Source organism: Pogona vitticeps, chromosome 6 (assembly GCF_051106095.1).
Source record: "Pogona vitticeps strain Pit_001003342236 chromosome 6, PviZW2.1, whole genome shotgun sequence".
Lineage (NCBI taxonomy): Eukaryota > Metazoa > Chordata > Lepidosauria > Squamata > Agamidae > Pogona > Pogona vitticeps.
The window spans coordinates 2,235,650-2,255,231 of NC_135788.1; the positions used below are offsets into that span (position 1 = coordinate 2,235,650).

The following is a 19,582-nucleotide window of genomic DNA, read 5'->3' on the forward strand; positions in this document are numbered from 1 at the left end:
GCCAGGAAGATGACCAACCCAGCAAATAGTGATCGTACCTGTCCCCATCCAGGGCAAGGTCTCTAGTGACCTCTGGATACCACCGTGGGCAAAGGGCAGCTAATGGTCACTCAGTAGACCTGGCTAGGGCATATGGGGAGGGATCAGAGGCAGGTTACCTCTCTGTTGCCGAGGACCAGCCAAGAGAAATCGTGCTGTCGGTGAGAAAGAGAGAACAAGAACCCATTGGTCCATATCCGTTGCTTTCCTGCAATTAATTCTAATTTTAATTCAGATGCAGAAAGAGGAAAAAGCCAGACAAGATAGGCCTAAGTTCCTTTTACAGGTTTATTTAAAGTCACATGAACCGGATACCAACAATTCTGTGGGGCAGGGCCCAGTACAGCCGAAGGCAAGCAGCCTTCGTTCCCAAAGATTTTAAGGCATAAACTTTTCGAATTCAGAAATTCAGATTGTGCTTTATTTCCTTCTGGAAAGGAGAGCTGCGGACAGACTGCATCGCTGCCTTCAAACATTTTCCTGAGAGTAGACCCTCTTTCTTTCCCCTTCCAACCTTTTCCTGCTGGGGGAATTTGTTTGCATCTCAATGCTACAGAAAAGGGAAAAATTCACCTCGCTTTCCAACCGTATCCATCACGGGGGGGGGGGGGGGAACCAGCGAGGAATGTTGCAAGAAGTGGCTGCTTTACTATGCACCCCATTGCATTAAACTTTGCAGATGAACACTGAAGTAAATGTACCCTTGTGAGGGGGGAAAATGTCTAATCTTGGAACCACTTGTCTTCATTCTGGAAAAATAAGGTGGGCTTGCCCAGCGCCCGAGCCATCAATTCAGATGCTGGTGCTCACACCCAATACTATGTTCAGCAAACTCTCGATTCTTCCTCCCCCAGATGGCTGTTCAACAGAGAAAACGTGCCCGGTTGTGCATGGGAAGGAAAAACAAACTAACCATGGTTTCTGCCTCAGTTGCACCCTGACATAGGGGGATTAAAAAGCACGAACACGTGATTCATAATGACCCAAATGTAGAAGTTTCACATGCCTGTTGCAATTTTTTTTGGAGAGAAGTGGATCTGGGCTTTGTGCATGCAGGTGTATCCAAAGAGTGGTTAAATTTCAAGAGTTTGGTGCCTAAGCCATTCACTTCCCCCTAACACGTTGGGCTGGAACCGAGGGCTCCTGTCCAAGGCGTGGAAACATCTTGGCAGCTCTGTAGTGATGCCATCCAGGTGTATGTGTGTGTGCAGCCGAGTTGCTTAAAACCACCACCACCACCTTGTGAGACCTTCCGAGCAGTCCTGGTGTGTGAACATTTAAATCTATACAGTGGGGCAAGGGGGTCAAGGAAGCCCTGGGTAAAAGACCCACCCAGAAGTGGCTCAGCAGGCCATTTTAATTTCTGTTCCTTAAGTGGGTGGCGCTTACGTTTATTGATGCTCGTGCATAATCAAGGTGCGACTTAATGGGAAATCTGCACGGGGTTCACCTGAGAGAGGAAAAGCAAAGAGGCCATCTTTCAAACCTACGTACGTAGTTGGTCTATTCTTGCTCGTTCTGAAACAAAGGAGTGGCTTTCCACTTTCAAAGCCCAGATCCACCTCTCTCCCAAATCTTTTTTTTCCCCCTTAAATCTTCCTGACAACAAATGATTTCAGAGCCAAAGGAGGGGACGGGGCTCGGAAATTTCACAGCCATCTGGTCCCCCGTTCCCCACTTCATATTCTCACACCAAACAAAAGGACGGATCCACACCAAGCAAGACTGGGGTGTTCCAACTCCATGCTCTCAGAAAGCCAGCGGGAAAAAGTCTGAAAAGCTCCTAAACGACTCCCCAGACCCCCCCACCCCACCCCGGTCCGTTAAATACAAAAGAAGTAGAAAAATCTGGATGGGCGTTATTCATAAAAGTTACAAAATGTGCCTATTATCTCTCTATATAATTATGTACACCGAAAACAGTGACACAGCAAGACAGGTGGGGAAAAAAAAACAGTAACAACCCACAAACACACACGTTATTTTCTACAAAACGCCAATATTGCACTTGGTTTTCTTGAATCTTGGTCTTCACACAGGAATGATAATTTTCAGGAGAAGGGGCTGGAACGCCGTTGCTTAAGGAGCCCTCTTCCTCTCTTGACAAAACCGGAAGGAGGGTGGGAGGGGTCCATTGGTTTGCAACAAATGGGAGGGAGCCCAGTGGGCCCCTTGGGCGACCATCTTCCAGAGCAAACGGTCTTCCAAACCAAAGCACCCCAAGGCATAGAATTCACCCCCCCCACATCCCTGGGAAGATGTGGGGGTGGGGGTGAAAGAGGGGTGTCCCAGTGCAGAGGGTGTCCCTTTGGCAACTGGGAAAGGCTTCAGGGCGCCATCATAAGAGGGAGGAGAAGACCATCACCGGGGAGAAGGTTCAACCCGTCTTCCTTTCCCGACAACGTAGCCGGCGATCCATGGCAGCAGTCGCTTCTTCCACCTCCTCTTCCTCCCTCCCTTCCCCGTTGGAATAAAACTGACGGTTGCGCCCAGGAGGATCTGGCCCGCGGAGCATACCAAACCGACAAGGGGAAAGCGAAATACGCTTGCATTGTAACAGCTACATCCTGAAGGGCTTTAGTATCGTGTAAGGCAGTGGTTCCCAACTTTGGATTCCCAGATGTGGTGGGACGACGGCTCCCAGAGGAAGCCTTCGCCACCGGCTGTGTCGGCTGTGAGGATTTCTGGCAGCTGCTGTCCATCCGGGGGGAATCACTGGCGTAAACCCGCTCTCCCTGGTGGAAAGGGCAGCGTGGTCTAAGGCAGGACGGGTGACGTGGCCCCAGAGCCAGGAAGCCGCTTTCTCTCTTCAGGAAATGCAGTCCTGTCGTAGGCACCTCAAATCGGTGTAAGGATGGAAGGCTAGGGGTGAGAGAATGGAAGTCAACCACCAAAGCCCCTCTGTGGAAATTCCTGGGCAAGGCGCAAAAGGACGGCCAGTCCGGAGCAGAGAAAGAGAGCCGGACTCTCCTCCCGCGATGTCCGTGTCCTCTTTCCAAGTCCGGGATGAATTGTGTGGCCCTGAACCCGTGCCAGAGGGGAGAAGGTTTGGCACAGGGGCGATGCAGAAACCCCCTTCCCCGGGGGGGGGCTGGCCGAGGGAAAGAAAAGAACTCGGACTGGCGCTCTTGGCTGGGGAGGGAGATTTGAAAACGGGGGGACCCTGCTCGGGAGGGAAACGGCCTCAGGCTGTTTTTTAGGCAGCAGAACGCTCGGAAAAGAAAACTCCCTGTTTCCATCCGTGCGGTCAAGTCTGAGTCGCTCCCCATCATCTCCGAGCCCTCCTTTCTGGCCATAAGGCTCCGGTTGCCTCTTCCGAGGTGGAAGAACGTGCGACGCAGAGCTTCCTTTCTCAACGCCTGTCGTCTCCGGTGTTCCGGGTCACCTGTCCAGCAGGAAGCCTCTCGGTCCGCACGGGGAACTGGCCGCTTGCAAACCGCTTGGGGGCCCCGCTGAGTGAAGAGCAGCTCGATTTCTGTCCTGCGTCTCTCAACGTGGTCGAGGAAAAAGAAAAAAAAAAGACGAGAAGCAGCCCAGAAAGTGGAACCGGGGCAAGGCGAGAAACATGGACAAAATGACTCATTGCTCCAAAACAGTGCAAAAACAAACAAACAAATGAAAACCCCCTCTGAAGCTTCCTTGTGGGCACCGGAACTATTTCTTCTATGTAACTTTTGAAGTTTTCACTTTCAGTGCTATGCAGTTTTGGTTATCAAAAGGTGCTTAAGAGGAGAACCCATTCCCGACTCTGGAAAGCATTATAGTTCAGGGGCGTAACCCGGATTCATCAAGAAACCCTGTCTGCCGAAGGGTGGCAGAAAGTCTTCTGCCGGCTCAGATTTGTCTTATCAGTGACCAATGGCGTTTCCTTCGACGGGAGGGCAGACCTTGCTCTTGGAGAAAAGGGACAAGGGGCTCAAGGGAAGGGTAGGTGCGCAGGAGGTGGGGCTACCTTCTGCGCCGTTCTGCAGGGCCCGAAACCTTCCGACGGGGGATCCTTGTCTTTGAGGGAACTAGGTTCAGGCCTCAGGAAATAAAAGGCTCATTAAGCAGAGTTGGGTAGAGACACAAGGCGACCGAGTGGCAGGTTATTGCTGGTGAAGAGACTTGTGGAGCCCGTAACCCACTGGGGATCCAGAGGCACCCTTAAGACTTGGACCTTCCATGGCTCTGCCCCTCGAGGCCAAGAGTAGAAAGCAAGTCAGTCCTCAGAAAGAATCAGACACGGACAGCTGGGGGGGGGGGAAGAGAGAGAACCAAACCATCACCTTCGCTTGCTCTCCTTTCTTTCTTTTTTTTACAAAAAAGGACAGGTTAAGGTTAGGGCTGCTTCTCTTTGCTCCAAAACCCTAGCACGGTGCTTGCAAGTTTGGCTCCCCCGTCCTGATTCTCCTTCTAGAGTAGAGAACATCCCAAGTTTTAGGACAGATGAGCTCCTTCCCCAGGGGCACATTTCAGCTGGCACCATTAAAGCTTTCTCACGAACCAAGGAGACCAACCGACCGACCGGCTGCCTGCCTGGCTGAGCGGGAGCCGCAGTCTTTTGAGTTTGGTGCATGTTTTTCTTTCTCGTAGTGCAACAGAGGGTCTGTGTAAGGCCACCACAGAAAGAGCAGAGCGCCCTCCTGAGGCTGGGGCGTGACTATTGCATTGGTTCTTCCCTGCCTGGGAGCAGGCGGTGGCTCCGGTAGGGCCCCCCCCGCCCCCCGCCTGTCATATCGCTCCACCTGGTCCTCTTCCTCTCGTTCCAGTGTCAGACGACTCATTACAAACATTTGCCACTTCAAGCTCCGCAGGAATAATAAAATAGTAACAACAATAGAAATAATTATAGTGATTAAGTTGGGGATGGAGGAAGATCTGGACGGGCTGCCCAAAAGCCTCCCGCTCCCCATTCTACACACACGCAGAAGGCCTTCGAAAATACACGTGCATCCGCCCCGGGCTTGCAAAGCAGTCTTTGGGGCCGCGTCTGCGAGTGAGGTCTGCAATGTCTCCGACCACAGTACCAAGAAACCCATCAGGCAGCAGCCGGTCACCAGGAGGGCCAGGCCAGGCCCCAACATCATCATCAGCAGCAGCAGCAGAAAAAGAGGCCGGGCACATCGTGCGTCCTCGTGCAGCAGCCCCGGCTGCCGGAGATCAGGAGGAGGAAAAGCCGGTCCTCTCCGGCTATTTGGACTCGGTTGGGTTGTATTCCGTCTCGCCGGACGACACCTGGGAGATGCGCCGTGACGAGCGCCACAGCCGCCGGTGGAACTGCCCGGTCTTCACCTGGAGCGGAGCGGAAAGACAGCGAGGGAAATGAGCCACCTCCGATTCGGACGGTGGAACAGGGAGGGCAACGGGAGAGGGGCGGGGGGAAATAAGAGGCAGGTTTCCGTGTGACACGGCGCCCTCTTGAAGCGTACGGACAAAGTCGGACTACCAATCCCATCCTCCCGGCACCACTAGCCCTTCTGCTGGGGACGATGGGAGCCGTAGTACCCCACATTCGGAGGGCATCGCTTGGGGAAAGCTGCCTAGAGCAGGAACACTCCATGATCGTACCCAGCGAGGCCCCTGAGATCCCCCACTGTCACGTGGTAGATGATCTCTCCCTAAGATCCTCTCAGGTTGTGATCTTGTGAGTGGCTATCCCGGGGGAGGCCTGGAAAACGACCACCAGGAACGGATGTTGTGGGACCCACTCGCTGCCGGCGGGGGTCCACCCAGCCCCTTCTCCCTTCTGTCCTTCAGGAAGCAGGTGAAACCAGCGCTCTTCCAAGAGGCATTCGGGACCCTCTTCCCCATGGGAGAGACTCCCCCCCCCCGACCTATTCCCGTACAGCTTTTAACTGATTCGCTGTCACCATCGGGACGGGTAGTGGTGATGGAGTATGTGATTGTTATATTATGCTTAGGGTCGTTTGTTACTCTTATCCTCATGTGTTATTCCGGGTAGGAGGCAGTGGGTGTACGCTCTTGGGTAAACTGCCTAGAGAAGTGGCGCGCCACCAGATGGGTGGGGTCGGGGCCCAATAAGTTAACTAAGTAAGTAAATAAGTAACGAAGGAAGGAAAGAAGGAAGGAAGGAAGGAAGGAAGGGAAAGAGAGAGAGGAAAGAAGGAGCAGATGATGGATAGAAGGAAGGAAGGAAGGAAGGAAGGAAGGAAGGAAGGAAGGAAGAGAAAGGAAGGAAAGAAGGAAGAAAGAAAGAAAGAGAAAAGGAAGGAAGGAGCAGATGATGGATAGAAGGAAGGATGGAGGGAAGGAAGGAAGAACTGATGAAAGAAGGAAGGAAGGAAGGAAGGAAGGAAGGAAGGAAGGAAGGAGGAGAGAGGAAGAGAAAGGAAGGAAGGAAGAAAGAGAGAAAGAGAAAAGGAAGGAAGGAGCTGATGATGGATAGAAGGAAGGAAGGAAGCCCACTTGGTGTCCTATGAGGAGCCAAGCTCACCCTCACCCTGAGCAGAAGAGAGGGAAAGCCACAATGCCCCCCCCGGCAGCCACAGCTCCAAGCACCTAGCTAAGAAGAGGAGGGCCGGGGGGAGAAGGAGAGACACCTGACACTCACCTCCGAGGGCTGACCTGCCCCAACCACGATCAGCTTCCCGTCCTCCAGGCCCACCAGGATGTGGCTCTTCTCCTTTGTCACGGAGACGCTGTGGATGGGGACCTTCATGGCCAAAGGGGAAACGGCGGCCTGGAGGCTGAAAGGACAGCGGGACAGGATGGAGGAGCCCCGTCGGCACATAAGGTGCAGAACTGGGAAAAGCTCCTATATCCCCCTGGACTACATTTCCTAGAATTCCCCCAGCCATTAAGTCAGACAAGTGACCTCCCAGAGTTCTGCGTGCTTGTGTCAAAGTCGCAAATAGACTCAGGGAGGATCCGGGGTTTTCAACTGCTTCTCAACCTGGCCTTTAAATTGATTTTTTTTCATCTGCTTTTAAAGAATGGGTCTACTGCTTTAAGAGCCCTAGCGGGCAGAAAACTGATTTTAAAAACACTTTAAACCCATCCATAAAACTCCCAAGGATGACTACTGATAAGCTGCCAAATTGCCAGTCCATTTGACCTCCAGACGTCCAAAGGGGACATGCACATGCACCTCTGGACTTGGGAGGATGTCCCCACGCTGGCACCCGGTCTGACCCAAAATATTTACAGTGGTGCCTCGCACAGCGAGATTAATCCGTTCCGATTAACCCTCGCTGTGTGAAAGCATCGCTGTACGGATCAAAAAAAGCCACTGGAACACATTAAACAGCGTTTAATGCGTTCCAAATGGTCAAAAACTCACTGTACAGCGATGCTTTTCCGGATCCGGCAGCCATTTTCGCACCCTCGGTAAGCGAGGGGAGGGTGTGAAAACGCTGCGCGCGGCCATTTCGGTCGCAGCGAGACCGCGGATCAGCTGGTTGGCGGGTCCAAAATGGCCACTGGAACAGCCGAAATGGGCCGACCAGCTGATCGTCGGGTCGCAAATCGAAGGTCGGTAAGCGAACCGCTTACCAACCTTCGCTCTGCGATTTTCGCCCTATGCGGGCATCATTTTGCGATCGCAAATGCGATCGCAAAACCGGCCTCGTAGAGCGGATTCATCGCTCTACGAGGCACCCGTTGTGCGAGGTACCACTGTATCATAAAAAAAATGCTTTTTAAAAACAGAAAACGCTCCCTCGTGCCCTCTAATGGACAATTAAAAATATTTGCAAGATGTATGGGAGCCGAAAGGGTGATGGGATCCCCAACGTGAGGCAAATCCTCCACATCTCTTAGAGGGCAGGAGAAGGCTTTCCGAGCCACGTGTGTCTTGTGATTTTTTCAAAACACCATTTGAGCCGTGGGGTGGGTGCCCCACGCAGCAAGTGTCCCCGTGGCCTGCTCTCTTGCTCTGCGAGAAGGGACAGGTTTCGAAGGATGCAAGGCCTGCTTTGGTTTACAAAAGGGGAGGCACCTTACGTAGCGCTCGCTCATTCATAAGTCGGGGGAAGCCTGGCACACCCAAGAGTGGAGAGTCTGACCGCAGGGAGCAGCGTCGTTACCTCTGAAGGTCCCGGATCTGCAGCGAACACTGAACGGTCCCCAGCACGACAAACTCCTCCGTGAGGCACATGGCGGTGACCTCCTCGTCCAGCGGAAGGGAGGAGAGGAGCTTGCCGTTGACGGAGTAGAGGTGAAGGGCAAACCTGTCCTGGAATGAACGAGACCCGGGCCGTCAGGAGGAGCACAGGAGAGGCCCTCCCTCGGAGTCAGGCCATCCTCAGAATAGACCTCACTGCGGGGTGGGGGCAAGACATGTTGCACTGGGCAATTCCCGCCATCCTTTCCCGCCGGACACTAGGAATGCGCCTTAGCTTTTCTGCAGCCGCAACTTCCTTTTCAAACAGGAAATTAGGCCTGGTTAAGGCACGAGGCCTAGCCACTGAGCACCATTTAAGAGCCGGGAAGGTCTGGGAAACCTGCACATGGGACTCACCAAAAGGAGAAGTTTGGCATTTGCAAAAATAAAAATCGAAAAGGCTCATCCCTCTTGGCTTTACAGGCTAGCGTGAGGCTGGCCGCCTCCGGAGGGCAGCGGAGACCCACCCCCTGGCCTAAACCTATGGGTTCTTCTGGGTTTTAGCGAGGAGGCTTTCTTTGCCCTAACAGAAGAGGCTGGGGACCACAATGTGGGGCTTTCTGCAAGCAACCATCCCCTAGGTATTTATAGCCATGTATGTCCAAGCAATCTTGCATGCTTCTCTCCCCCCTTCCCCCCGTTTAGTCACCCCATCTCTTGCCGAGCTCACCTTCAAGGAGGCCCTCCCCTCCACAGTCGTCTGGACAACAATCTGCCCTTCGTGACCCACGGCGAGGTTCGCAATGGTGACAGGCAGAGAGCTCTCGCCAGGGGGCTTCAGCGACTTCATGAACTGGCCTCGGCGGATCGTGTGGACGATGATGGTGCCGTCCTGGCGGGGGAGAGAAGCAAAAGCTTCCGTAACGAGACCTATCTAGAGCCCATCCACCCTTCCAGTCTGGGAGGCTCTAATTGCCTGTGTATCTCGTGGACTAATATGGACGACACCTTTTGTAAATGTGGGAGCCTTCCCCAGAGAGTAAGACAAGAGCAACGCAGGTGTCCGGAGCCCAGGGACAGCTAGCTCCGAAAACAGAGAGATCAAGCTTGGCCTTACCTTTGACCCTGAGACAGCCATGTCCAACTCTGTGCTGATTGCGACGCACGTGACTTCTTCATCGTGTCCGTAGAGGACCTGGACGGGCTTCGGGGCCAAGCCACAAGAGAAGCCACCCTGAACAAAGAAGGAACCTGGTCATGGGGCAGAATTTCGAGGGAAGCCACCTTCACGGACAAAGGAGCTTGGCTGCTTCTCCTAGAACTCAACCCAACCCAACCCAACTTAACTCAACCCAACCCAACACAACCCAATCCAACTGCCTGAAGAGAAAGGTCTTTTATCTCCTTGCAGAAAGACAGCAAGTGGCAGAGAGAGAGACAGCAAGTGGCAGAGAGTTCCAGAGTCTCTGGGAGCCACCACAGAGAAGGATCTTTCGCATGTCCCCCACCCACTATTACGCTTCTTGTTTACAGTAAATTGGCGTGCAGGGGAACAAGAAACAAGAAAAAAGCAAGAAGCCTCCAAGATTACCACTGGCATGTTGAAAAGGGCTATAGATAAAATCATCTGCGGTTGATGGATCAGCAGATGCCACCTCATCCTTGTGGAAGGATGCAGGGATTGAGAGAGAAGGAATTCTTTGTAATTGTTCTGATGTCCGTATACGATATATTGATTTTTCCTACACTAGCTGGAAGCCGCTGCATTATAATGCATGGGAGACTCAGCCGCAGGCTTGGAAAGAACCCTAGTGCGTTCATCAAGAGCTTGGAAAAAGGGTGTCTTCTGGATTACGCCTTCCAGAAAACGTCCGGCTTGCCAAGCCCCTTGTCCAAAGAAGAGTCGCTTTTCTAAGCTCCACGTGCTGGCTCCCCTCCTCTAATTTTTCTCTGGGATACAAGCCTCCCCCCCCCCAAGCTCCTTACCTGCTGTAGGACCTGCCAGATCATACAGGTGGTATCCCGGGACCCAGAAATGAGGTAGATTCCACACAGGTCTAAGGCCAGGCATGTGATGACATCTGCAGCAAGAAGAAACGGGGGGGGGAGGGGTCACCCAAACTGGACAGAAAACACGAGGCTTAAAAGACCCCAGAAAGATGTGGAGCAGAACACAAGGAGGCCATGTGAGAAAAGTCGGCAGGTCATGAATAATAATAACCAGGTGTCATCAAGTCAGCTCTGATTTATGGCCACCTGTTCCAGGATTTCCCAGGTAGGGAAGACTCAGAACTGAATTGTCCTCTTCCTTACAAACATGCTACTTTTTGCATAGCTTGTGTCATTCATGCATTTTGCTCCCCCCCAATTTTTTTTTTTTCAAATCTCTCCTGAGTGCCGACTGGCTAGCCCCAGTGACATCAGGGAAGGTGCGCCTTCCTGGCTTGCCGGCATGGTTTCCCTCTCTTGACCCTCCCCCTCTTACCGATGTGCCTGCTGATGTGGCCGACGACCTTCCCTTTGCTGAGCGAGGTGACCCGTAAGCTGTTGTCCCAGTGTCCCCCGCTGAAGAGGAGTCTCCCATCGTGAGAGACGGCCAGCGTCTTCGAGGAGACATCCACCCCCGGGGCAAAGGGGCCGTACAGGTAGCGCTGGGTCCTGGCAACAGAGAAGGGTGTTTCATTTTATTTTTTTAAAAAGAATTTTTTTGCAGTAGGCAGGGCAGCCCGCGCTCAAGGCAAAGGCAAAAGACGAGGCCTGTTTGCAAGGCAGAGTCGGCAGCCTCTGGCCTCCGTGCTGAATCCGGACCCTCTAGGATTTCAGAGATGGCCACGCCCCTTCCCCCCACGACACTTTCGGGCCAGCTCCCCAGCTTTCCCCTCTTTTCTCCCCGTTCTGAGGTCCTGTAGACCTCCTCCGATGACTCCGTCCTGGACAGAAAGAGCTACAAAGAGTCTCGTTTTCTTGGCCCCACCTGCCGGTTTTGGGCCCCGCCCACCGTAGGAATAGCCCCTCCCTCCCTTTTCCCTGCCACGCCCACTCAGAAGGGGAATCTGGCTCCTCCCCATTTGGGCCGACTCACTTGGAGTTGGAGACCGTTGAATCTTTGGTGAAGCTGAAGTAGTTGGAGATATTTTTATCGTAGGGCAGCCAGCCGTGTGTCCCAAGGAGCCCGTTGGCGCTGACGGTGACCTGGAAGGGAAGGTGCCAGAGAGCGCGGAGTGGGTAGAAAGGCAAATTAAAGCCACGGCAGGGGAAGGAATGGAGGGAGAACCTGATTGATATCATTTTCTTTTATTCGCATCCCAGGAAAGCCACTCAAGTGGCTCCCGATCCGAATCAAAACAAGGTACAGCTGGAAGCGCAATTGTTTCGGAAAACCAACACACACCGTTCGACAGGGCGATGTATTCGAAGCAAACACTGAATCAACAGCCTTTGCTTTTCAGACCCCAGCCTGTTTAAATGGAGAACCATCTCAAAGCCCTTTAAAAGCAGAGCAGGAAAAAGGTTACGAAGAAAACAACAGCCCTCAAGAAAAGACCCAGCGAGGAGCTAAATGTTTGCCTTGACGAAAAGTTCTTTGCTGGCTGTCAGAAAGAGGGCTGACCTGCACTCCTTTGGAAGGAGGTTCTAAGACCCGGGAGCCGTCACCGAGGAGTCCCCGTCTCACTGCCTCCACCACTGTGACTGTGGGAGGGGTGGGATCCAGAGCAAGGTCTCCCCCAGAGATCGTAAGACCCCGGCGGGTTGATATGAGGAGATGAGGTCCTCCAAAATGCAGCCATCTGGGGCCAGTGGTTGCCGCCCGCCCCCTTAGCTGTGGCTTAGTTGATCCACTTAAAAGGTGAGGACAAACAGTCACAGGGGGTAAAAGTTCCCAGAGTTATTCTGACTTACCAGCACATCAGGAGACCCCTGAGTCATAAAGGAGTGAGCTTGGTTCTTGGGGACAACGGCCTTCACCAGCGGGATCCCGTCACTGATGCTCTAAACAACGGAAGAGGAGTGTGTGTGTTTGTGGTTTACTTGGCTATAAAACTTTGCAAAGTCTTGTGCTCTTTGGGAGAGGGCTAGCCCTCCGCCAGGATCTTCCCGGGGAAAATCCACGACCGAAACACGGCATGCACCGTTGGGAAAGGAACGGAGCCGGCTCGCCGGCGGGCAGGGTCGGCTCCCACCCTGTTTGCGGGGAGGGAGAGAATGGCTTACCTCTCCAAAGAACGATTTGAGCTGGCCGAGGTTCTCAAACACATTGGGGGAAAAACTGTCCAGTCGGGACAGTCTCCGGGCAGCGTCTTCGGCAGAAAGCCTGGCCGGGTGAGGCTCCTGATTGAACGGGAGAGAGAGAGAGAGAGAGGAAAGCTTAGCGATGGTGGTTTTCTGCTTCTGTCTGGACCGGGCGTGTGCATTTACCCTTCCAAAAGTAAAACCCACATTGAGTTGCACATGACTGTCCCCCATTCTCTGCTGCACACGAGCGATTATGTTTTGAGAAACAACGGTAATTTCTACCCCCGCTTGGGGGGGGAGCGAACAGGAAGCGGGCCCTTTCACAGATGGTGTTTCTGGGGTAACGGATCAGATGTTCGAGTCAGCTTTGCCCAGAATGGTGCCTCCTAGATGGCTTGGACTACGGCTCCCATTATCCCCAGCCACCACAGTCACTAGCCATACGGGCTGGGAATGATGACACCGTCTCGGAAGGCCCCTGATGGAGAAAGGCCACATTAAGTCGTCGTCTGGACAAGTCGTCACCGTAGCAGCCTTCCGACACAAAACCCCGTCCATCGCAGTTCTGTCTGCTGTACATGTGGCCGGATAAGAACTGGGGGAGGACACAACCCGGACTCTTACTGGAAATTCAGGTGTGCTTACACGGTAGGTACTCCAACCTGATCATTCCCATTTACTGCTTAGAGGAGTCTCAGGGGGCAATGATTAAACTGCAGTACTGCAATCAAAACTCTGCTCGTGACCTGAGTTCAAATCCCAGGCCCACTCAGCCTTTCAAGGTCAGTAAACTGAGTCCCCCAGCTCACCGGGGTGTGTGTGTGTGTGTTTGCAATATGTAGCCTGCATAATTAAATTGCAAACCACCCAGAGAGTGCTTTGAGCGCTATGGGTTGGTTTATAAGCAGCACGCTTCGCTTACTAGCCAGTTTCACCCCCCATCCTGACAGCTGCTCTGCCTGTACAGTAGCCTTTGTAGTGCCAAGGATCGGAATCCCCCCACCCCCCCAAAAAAGGTACAAGAGTCATAGGCTGAGTGCTTTTCAAAACCCGTATTTTGGTACAAAAGCATTTGGCATGCTTCATTCATCACTTTCCGCGGGTCTTTCTAAACTGGCTTTTGAAACGGTCTGATACTTTATTGGGATGGTTGTAAATGTCTTGTTTACAGGCTAAGCTGATCCTAATGGTTTTGTCTGTTTTCGCTGGCTTTTATTCCGTTTCGTGGCGTTTGCAAGGCACCCCTACAAACTGCTGCGTTGGGGGGAAGCCAGAGGAGAAATGTCGTCGACCCTCTTCTGAAACGGTGCTGCTACACTAAGATCAGAGTGAGGATAATGCTAGCGAGGAACGCAGGGATGAAAGGAACAGTCAAGAAAGACCTCGAGGGGGATACGGCTTTAAGGGGCCAAATAATTCTTTGGAAACATCTCCTCCTAGGTTAACCCTTTCCTCCATTGACCAGCACCTGGGCACACTCCTACAACTTCCACCTAATACCCTTAAAACAATGAGGCTTACCTCCGCCTTCCTGTTACGGCTCCGTCAGCCATGCTACCTGCCTTAGGTCCCAACCCAGCTTAGCTCCTGTTAGGTTTAATGGATGGCTTCCACCCCATAGCCTCCCAGCCCCACCTTCTGCCCCGGCTCCATTCTCTGCCTTGTCAGCTGGCAAGGATCGGCAGAATCTGTGCCAGCGCCCTGTACCTTCAGGAGCTGGCACGGGGTCTGTCCGAAGTTGCTGATGATGCCTTCCAATGCTTTCCGTTGGGTCGGGTCGACGATGGCATCTAAGTCCACAGCCCCTAAAACGAAATTGCAGGAGGAGGACATTTTTTTAGGGGAGGACACACAGGCTCAGCGTAAAGCTTCATCATGTCGAACTGGCCTCGCTTGAGGCATGTTAGCACCCATTCTGAGGATGATTAGAAAGCTCCTGCTTCTCCAAACAGGTTCTGCCTCCTTCTGGAGCGTCACAGGGTCTAGGGGAAAGTCTTTGGGAGGTCACTCCCATTACGAAACAATGGCCCCAGGAGAGTCCCCTCTTTGTGGCTTTCTTAGCCCCAGATGGAACTCTTCGTATTCATGGGGGCCTTTGAAAGAAGGTACCTTTTAATGCACGACCCTCTTCGTCCAAAGGTTTCATTTGCTCTGGGGCCAACCCCACCTGGGGAAAACCTTTTTTTTCTTTCAAATTCTGCCGCCTGGCTGGCAGGGTCATGCGACCAAGCGCACAAACGGTTGCAAGACCAGCTGCACAAGCAGAGCACAACCGAGCGCCCAAAAGCAGCCGAGAGAACCGCAGGCCTGACTCGCCGCTCTTGGGGCTCCAATTCTGGCCCGTGGTTTTAACGGGGATTTCACTTCTGCTGGTTCAGACTGGCTTTGTGTCTGTTTGTGAAAGGCTCTGAGAACTTCTCTTATGGGGCAGATAGAGGAACACAGGGGTAAAGATATAAAACCACACACTAGCTGTGTTCATACATGCTTTTGACATGCGGCTACACTATTTTTACTAAACCCGCTGTTATAAAACAGGTGGGAATCCTGGCTCCCCAAAGGTCTCATCGGCATTTAAGTGGTGTGGGGAGATGAGACTCTGTTTCTTCCAAAGAAAGAAGCCACGACTCTGGAGAGATAATCATCATAGCCCAGCAAAGACGCCTCTAGAGGGCTCCGTTCTTACCTTCGTAAGTGCAGTAGTAGAAAACATTCAGGGCTTCTACAGCGGCTGGGCCCCTCTGCTTATATCCAAAGATTAAATCAATCCACTCGTGGAGATGGGCAGATACGTATTCGGATTCCTGCCCAGGAGAAAAACAAGATGTCTTCTAAGCTCAGACCTTTATGCCTGCCTGCCTGCCTTCCCTCCCATCCTCCCTCTCGAAACAAAACAATCAGTATGATGCATCTTTGGACAACAGATCTGTGCATGAAAGAAGGAAGGAGGGAAGGAAAGGGAAGGGAAGGGAAGGGAAGGGAAGGGAAGGGAAAGGAAGGAAGGAATTTGCAAGGTCCAACACCAGACAACCTTGCTTAGAGAAGGGAGCCGGGCTTTTAAGCCAGGTCATTCCACTATGGAATTTCAAATGGTCAAATCTGGATTTGAGATGCAAAGAATATGCCTGTTATCAAGAACTCATGGACTTTTTCTATAAGACTGAACTTTAGGGGCTTAAATAGAAAGCTGCCCATCTCAAAGAAGGACGGGCCCCTGTTGAATATTTATTTTCATGCAACACTGTCGTCACAAACCCACAAAACAAAACCATGGTCCGCTTCCTCCAAACCCCACGCCTGATTCATTTCCCTCCGTAGGCAGACCTTCAGTCCCAGTTAAAACTAATGGAAGACCGGAAGGCGGTGGCCAAAACTCTGTTGGGTTTTTGCGGTTAGTGTCAAACAACCGGCGTAAATCTTGTTGCTGAGCTGCCGCAAGTTAAGAAGTTAGCACAGGAGTTTGCTGTTGTGCGCTGAGTCACGTGGCTTGGCACACAACAGCTGACGCTCATGTTAACGTCTTATTTTGATATTTAAAGAGATTTATACCGACTGCATTATACAGTACTGGGCAGGGAGCAGGGTCGCTAACAAGATTTTGGGAAAGAAATCTGTTCTTCTTATTAGAAAGCCATCCAGAGTCGGCACGCTGTCCCTCCGCCTCTCAGCCTCACTCTTCCTGTGTTCTTCCACTCAACTTACCAAGGCTTTTCTGTGCTTGTGAATAAAATCCTCCGGGGATCTGGCCCACCTGGGAAGGACGACATCCCCTACTTTTTCATTGGACATCTGAAGGATGCCCAGATCAAAGCCTGCAGGAGGGGGCAAAAAGAGGCCGGCTCAAATGACACAGAAGGAATACTACGGTCTCCCATCTTTGTCTCGCTCCTAAACATCTTCAGTCTCTAATATCCACTAGAGTTTAAAATCAAGAGCCAGCCAGTGCTTCACACAACACATCAGCAACCTCTCCTATGGGGAGATGAAGTCCCGTGTGCTTACAAGAACACCTTACCGGCTGTGACTCGGAGAGCTTCCCCCATCCCCTTTCCAGAAGGAGGAAGAGAGATCTACAGTGACGTCCAATATCAGCCCAGCAGGTTTTCCCTGGTGTAAATAAAGTTTCTGACCCCTGAATCTGGACATACTTTCTGCTTCTTTGGCAAGCATGGGAAAAAAAATATATAGATGTGGAGCCCATTTCAGCTTTAGTGAAGTCGGCAGTGGACAGTGCTGACTGGCTAGCATCTGTGACGTCAGCAACACTGCCCCTCCAGCACCTTAAAATCCCTGGAGTAGTTTTGGAAATGTCTTTGCACACAAAGCGTAACTCAAAGTAGCTCGTTTTCAAAAACACGGGACTGGCAGAACATCCACATGCTAAGATCTCTCCAGTTTCTGGCTAGTCACTGCCGGGTCAAGGGACTAAGGTTTAGTTAGTTCACGCTTTGGTCTGACCCAGCACAGGTTACCATTTTGGTTCTCCAGGAAGTCTGTGAAGTAGAAGAATTCTGGGATTAACTCCTTCACGTCCACAGGGTTTTCCATGCGGGCTTGCCAGGCGGCAGGAACTGAGTGGAACTGGCGGTCAGAGCAGTCAAACCTGCCGGAATGAATGGAAGATGGGATCAAGGCTGGGGATCATGGGCTTTCCGGATCACCGCTTCCACAGAGGCTCAGGTCCAAATGGCCATGACTGAATGAGATGCGGAGAGCCAGCCTGGAATTAATTGCAAATGAACTTTCCATGTGTGGTTATGAAAAGATCTGGGCCAGATCTCCACCCCCCTGGGAAGCGAACGCTCTGTTCGCACGAAGAGCCACTTTTGACCCAAACCCTCTCCTGTCTCACTGTCTGGCTTTTCCAAGTCACGACTGGGAAGAAAATTACTATCCTCTCCCTTCTCCTCCAGCTTGACTTTGGGTCTGCTACATAACATGCTCTTGGTTGCCTTTGATAAAATAAACAGAAGCCTGTCTTCCCTTCTGGATCCCCTTTTCTTAAATCAGTTTAAAAAAACCCCCCACAACCTCTCTCCTGCTTTCTCTCTCCGTGAACACCCGCCAAGGTCTTGCTTGCTTCTGCTCACCTTCCGCTCTGCAGCTGGATGTGCAGGGTCGTGAACGGTTCGGTGCGGATCAGGTAGTGCATGACGCCCGCGGCGTTCGAGTAGTGGGTGCCGTAGTGGAACTTGTCGATCATGCCCGTGGGATCCTCAAAGCTCTCGTATCTGAGGACAGGAGAGAAGAGCCATATCCGTACGGAGTTGTATTCCACGCTCCTCCTCACAAACCAGAGGGTTTGATGCCCACTGTGGATGGAACTGAGACACATGAACACACACACACACGGGGGGGGGGGGGGAAGAGAGAGAGAGAAAGGTCCCTGTTTCACACTGCTTAGCAGATGATAGATAGATAGATAGATAGATAGATAGACAGACAGACAGACGGACGGCCGGACGGCCGGACAGATACAGACAGACAGACAGACAGACAGACTGACAGAGAGAGAGAGAGATAGATAGACGGACAGACGGACAGATACAGACAGACAGACAGACTGACAGAGAGAGAGAGAGAGAGATAGATAGACGGACAGACGGACAGATACTGACAGACAGACAGACAGAGAGAGAGAGAGAGAGAGAGAGAGAGACAGACAGATAGACAGACGGACAGATACAGACAGACAGACAGACAAGGAAGGAGCTGATAGACAGATAGATAGATAGACAGACAGACAGATATAGGTAGATAACACCAGTAGGGAACATGACAGGATATTCACATCCACCCTTCTGGCCTCCTCACAGGAAAGAGATCACACCAGTCCTTTCCTAAAAAATTTTTATTTCTGCCTCTTGTGTCGCACACGCCCACATCCATTTCAGGAAACTGAATGCTTCCAAGAGAACGTGGAATGGGGATGAAGAAGAATTCCATGGATACCCCAGTCTTTCCACCACAAAGTAGTCCTCACCATCATCATAAAACAAAAACAGATTTAGCCATAAAAATCACAAAGCCAAATAAAAGCCCAACACTGGAACCATTGAAGCCAAGGAAGGACCTCAATCCCATGATGATGATGACGGATGACGCGTCACTCACTTCTCCTTGACATCCTTCGCGTGCCTGTCGTTCGCCACCCCGATCGGCTTGGAAAGATCCCGGAACACGGCAGGGTCGCTGAGGTCCAGCGTCTTGGAGACGTAATCTTTCAGGATCCACGGAAACTGAACAGGAGAGAGAAACAACAGCCTCTGGGTTTTTCCGCTCGTGAGGCAGCCTCGGGAGGCCAGGAAAGGAAACCCTTTTGAATCAGGACCAGGGGCTGCTGCTCAGGATCAAAAAGCTTCCCCCTCCTGGTCTCCCTTATCCTTCCGCAGACGACTTACCACAGGGTACTGGGAGAGATCGTTGTAGGTCCGGCCCGCAATGGTGTTTAGCTGCATGAGGTACTCGAAGTTGGAGATTTCCCTGTAAACCCATTTCTGAAAGGAGATAAACAGGATGATGACTGGAAGCCCCTTCGGGCAGAGCCTCTAATCAACACACGGAGGATTTCCGAAAACGGTGGCGGAATGGCAGGCGAACAAAAGGGTCGGGTACCTATAAGGATGGCACCTTTTGGGTGCCCAGAATCCTCTCAAGAATTCCTCCAGCAGAATTCCGGGAGGAGCAGCTAAAATAATAATAATAAAGTCCAAAGCCCAGTTGTATTTGTTTCCACCGGCCCATTTCTGTTTCCAAAAATCAAGAAAGCGCTCTGGTGCTTCCCGAGAGGCATAGTCTTCCTGGGAGGTATAGTTTCTTTGGGAGGCGCCCTCCATAGAGCCTGGTGGGCAGCAAGATGGCACCTCCCAAAAACCAATGGGGCACTTTCCCTATCATTTGCAGCTCGGCAGGCTGGAGGAGGCGCCCACAGCCAAGTCAGCATCGCCGGTCTTCAAGACTTGCACTTCTCTGCAACACCTCCCAGAATTTGGCCTGGGGAATTCTTGGAAAATCCTGACAGTTGTAGTAAACTGTGACAGCAAGAAAAGACCCATCCCCAGGATTCATTCTAAGCCCCCGCCTTTGACTTGGAGCCATTATTATTATTATTATTATTATTTATTTAATTTATATCCCGCCTATCTAGTCATGGTGGACTACTCTAGGCGGCCAACAACAGAGATAAAATACAATAACATAAAACAGCATAATTACAACAACAATTAAAAATAGGGAAACAATAAAGGAGAGAAAAAAAATCAAAAG

The 19,582-nt window shown here is 51.9% G+C and overlaps 1 protein-coding gene across 5 annotated transcripts in view; it reads right to left on the bottom strand.

The window, feature by feature from the left end:
* Positions 1-313: 313 nt before the first annotated feature.
* The window catches only part of NBEAL2 (neurobeachin like 2), a 128,274-nt gene continuing 109,005 nt past the window's right edge, over positions 314-19,582 (bottom strand). For 3 of the 5 annotated variants that reach the window (XM_073002771.2, XM_078378400.1, XM_078378401.1), the window contains 17 exons: positions 18,718-18,813; positions 18,431-18,555; positions 17,407-17,547; positions 16,789-16,919; positions 16,019-16,128; positions 15,003-15,120; positions 14,024-14,121; positions 12,296-12,412; positions 11,984-12,073; positions 11,166-11,275; positions 10,569-10,741; positions 10,070-10,164; positions 9,201-9,317; positions 8,814-8,975; positions 8,067-8,210; positions 6,593-6,728; positions 314-5,313 (listed from right to left, as the gene is read on the bottom strand). In XM_073002771.2, the coding sequence (XP_072858872.2) occupies positions 5,111-5,313; positions 6,593-6,728; positions 8,067-8,210; positions 8,814-8,975; positions 9,201-9,317; positions 10,070-10,164; positions 10,569-10,741; positions 11,166-11,275; positions 11,984-12,073; positions 12,296-12,412; positions 14,024-14,121; positions 15,003-15,120; positions 16,019-16,128; positions 16,789-16,919; positions 17,407-17,547; positions 18,431-18,555; positions 18,718-18,813 (2,166 nt within the window). In that variant the 3' untranslated portion in view covers positions 314-5,110. Of the gene's footprint in view, positions 5,314-6,592; positions 6,729-8,066; positions 8,216-8,813; positions 8,976-9,200; positions 9,318-10,069; positions 10,165-10,568; positions 10,742-11,165; positions 11,276-11,983; positions 12,074-12,295; positions 12,413-14,023; positions 14,122-15,002; positions 15,121-16,018; positions 16,129-16,788; positions 16,920-17,406; positions 17,548-18,430; positions 18,556-18,717; positions 18,814-19,582 lie in introns of all 5 variants that reach the window. The other 2 variants (XM_073002773.2, XM_073002772.2) reach the window with 1 other exon arrangement.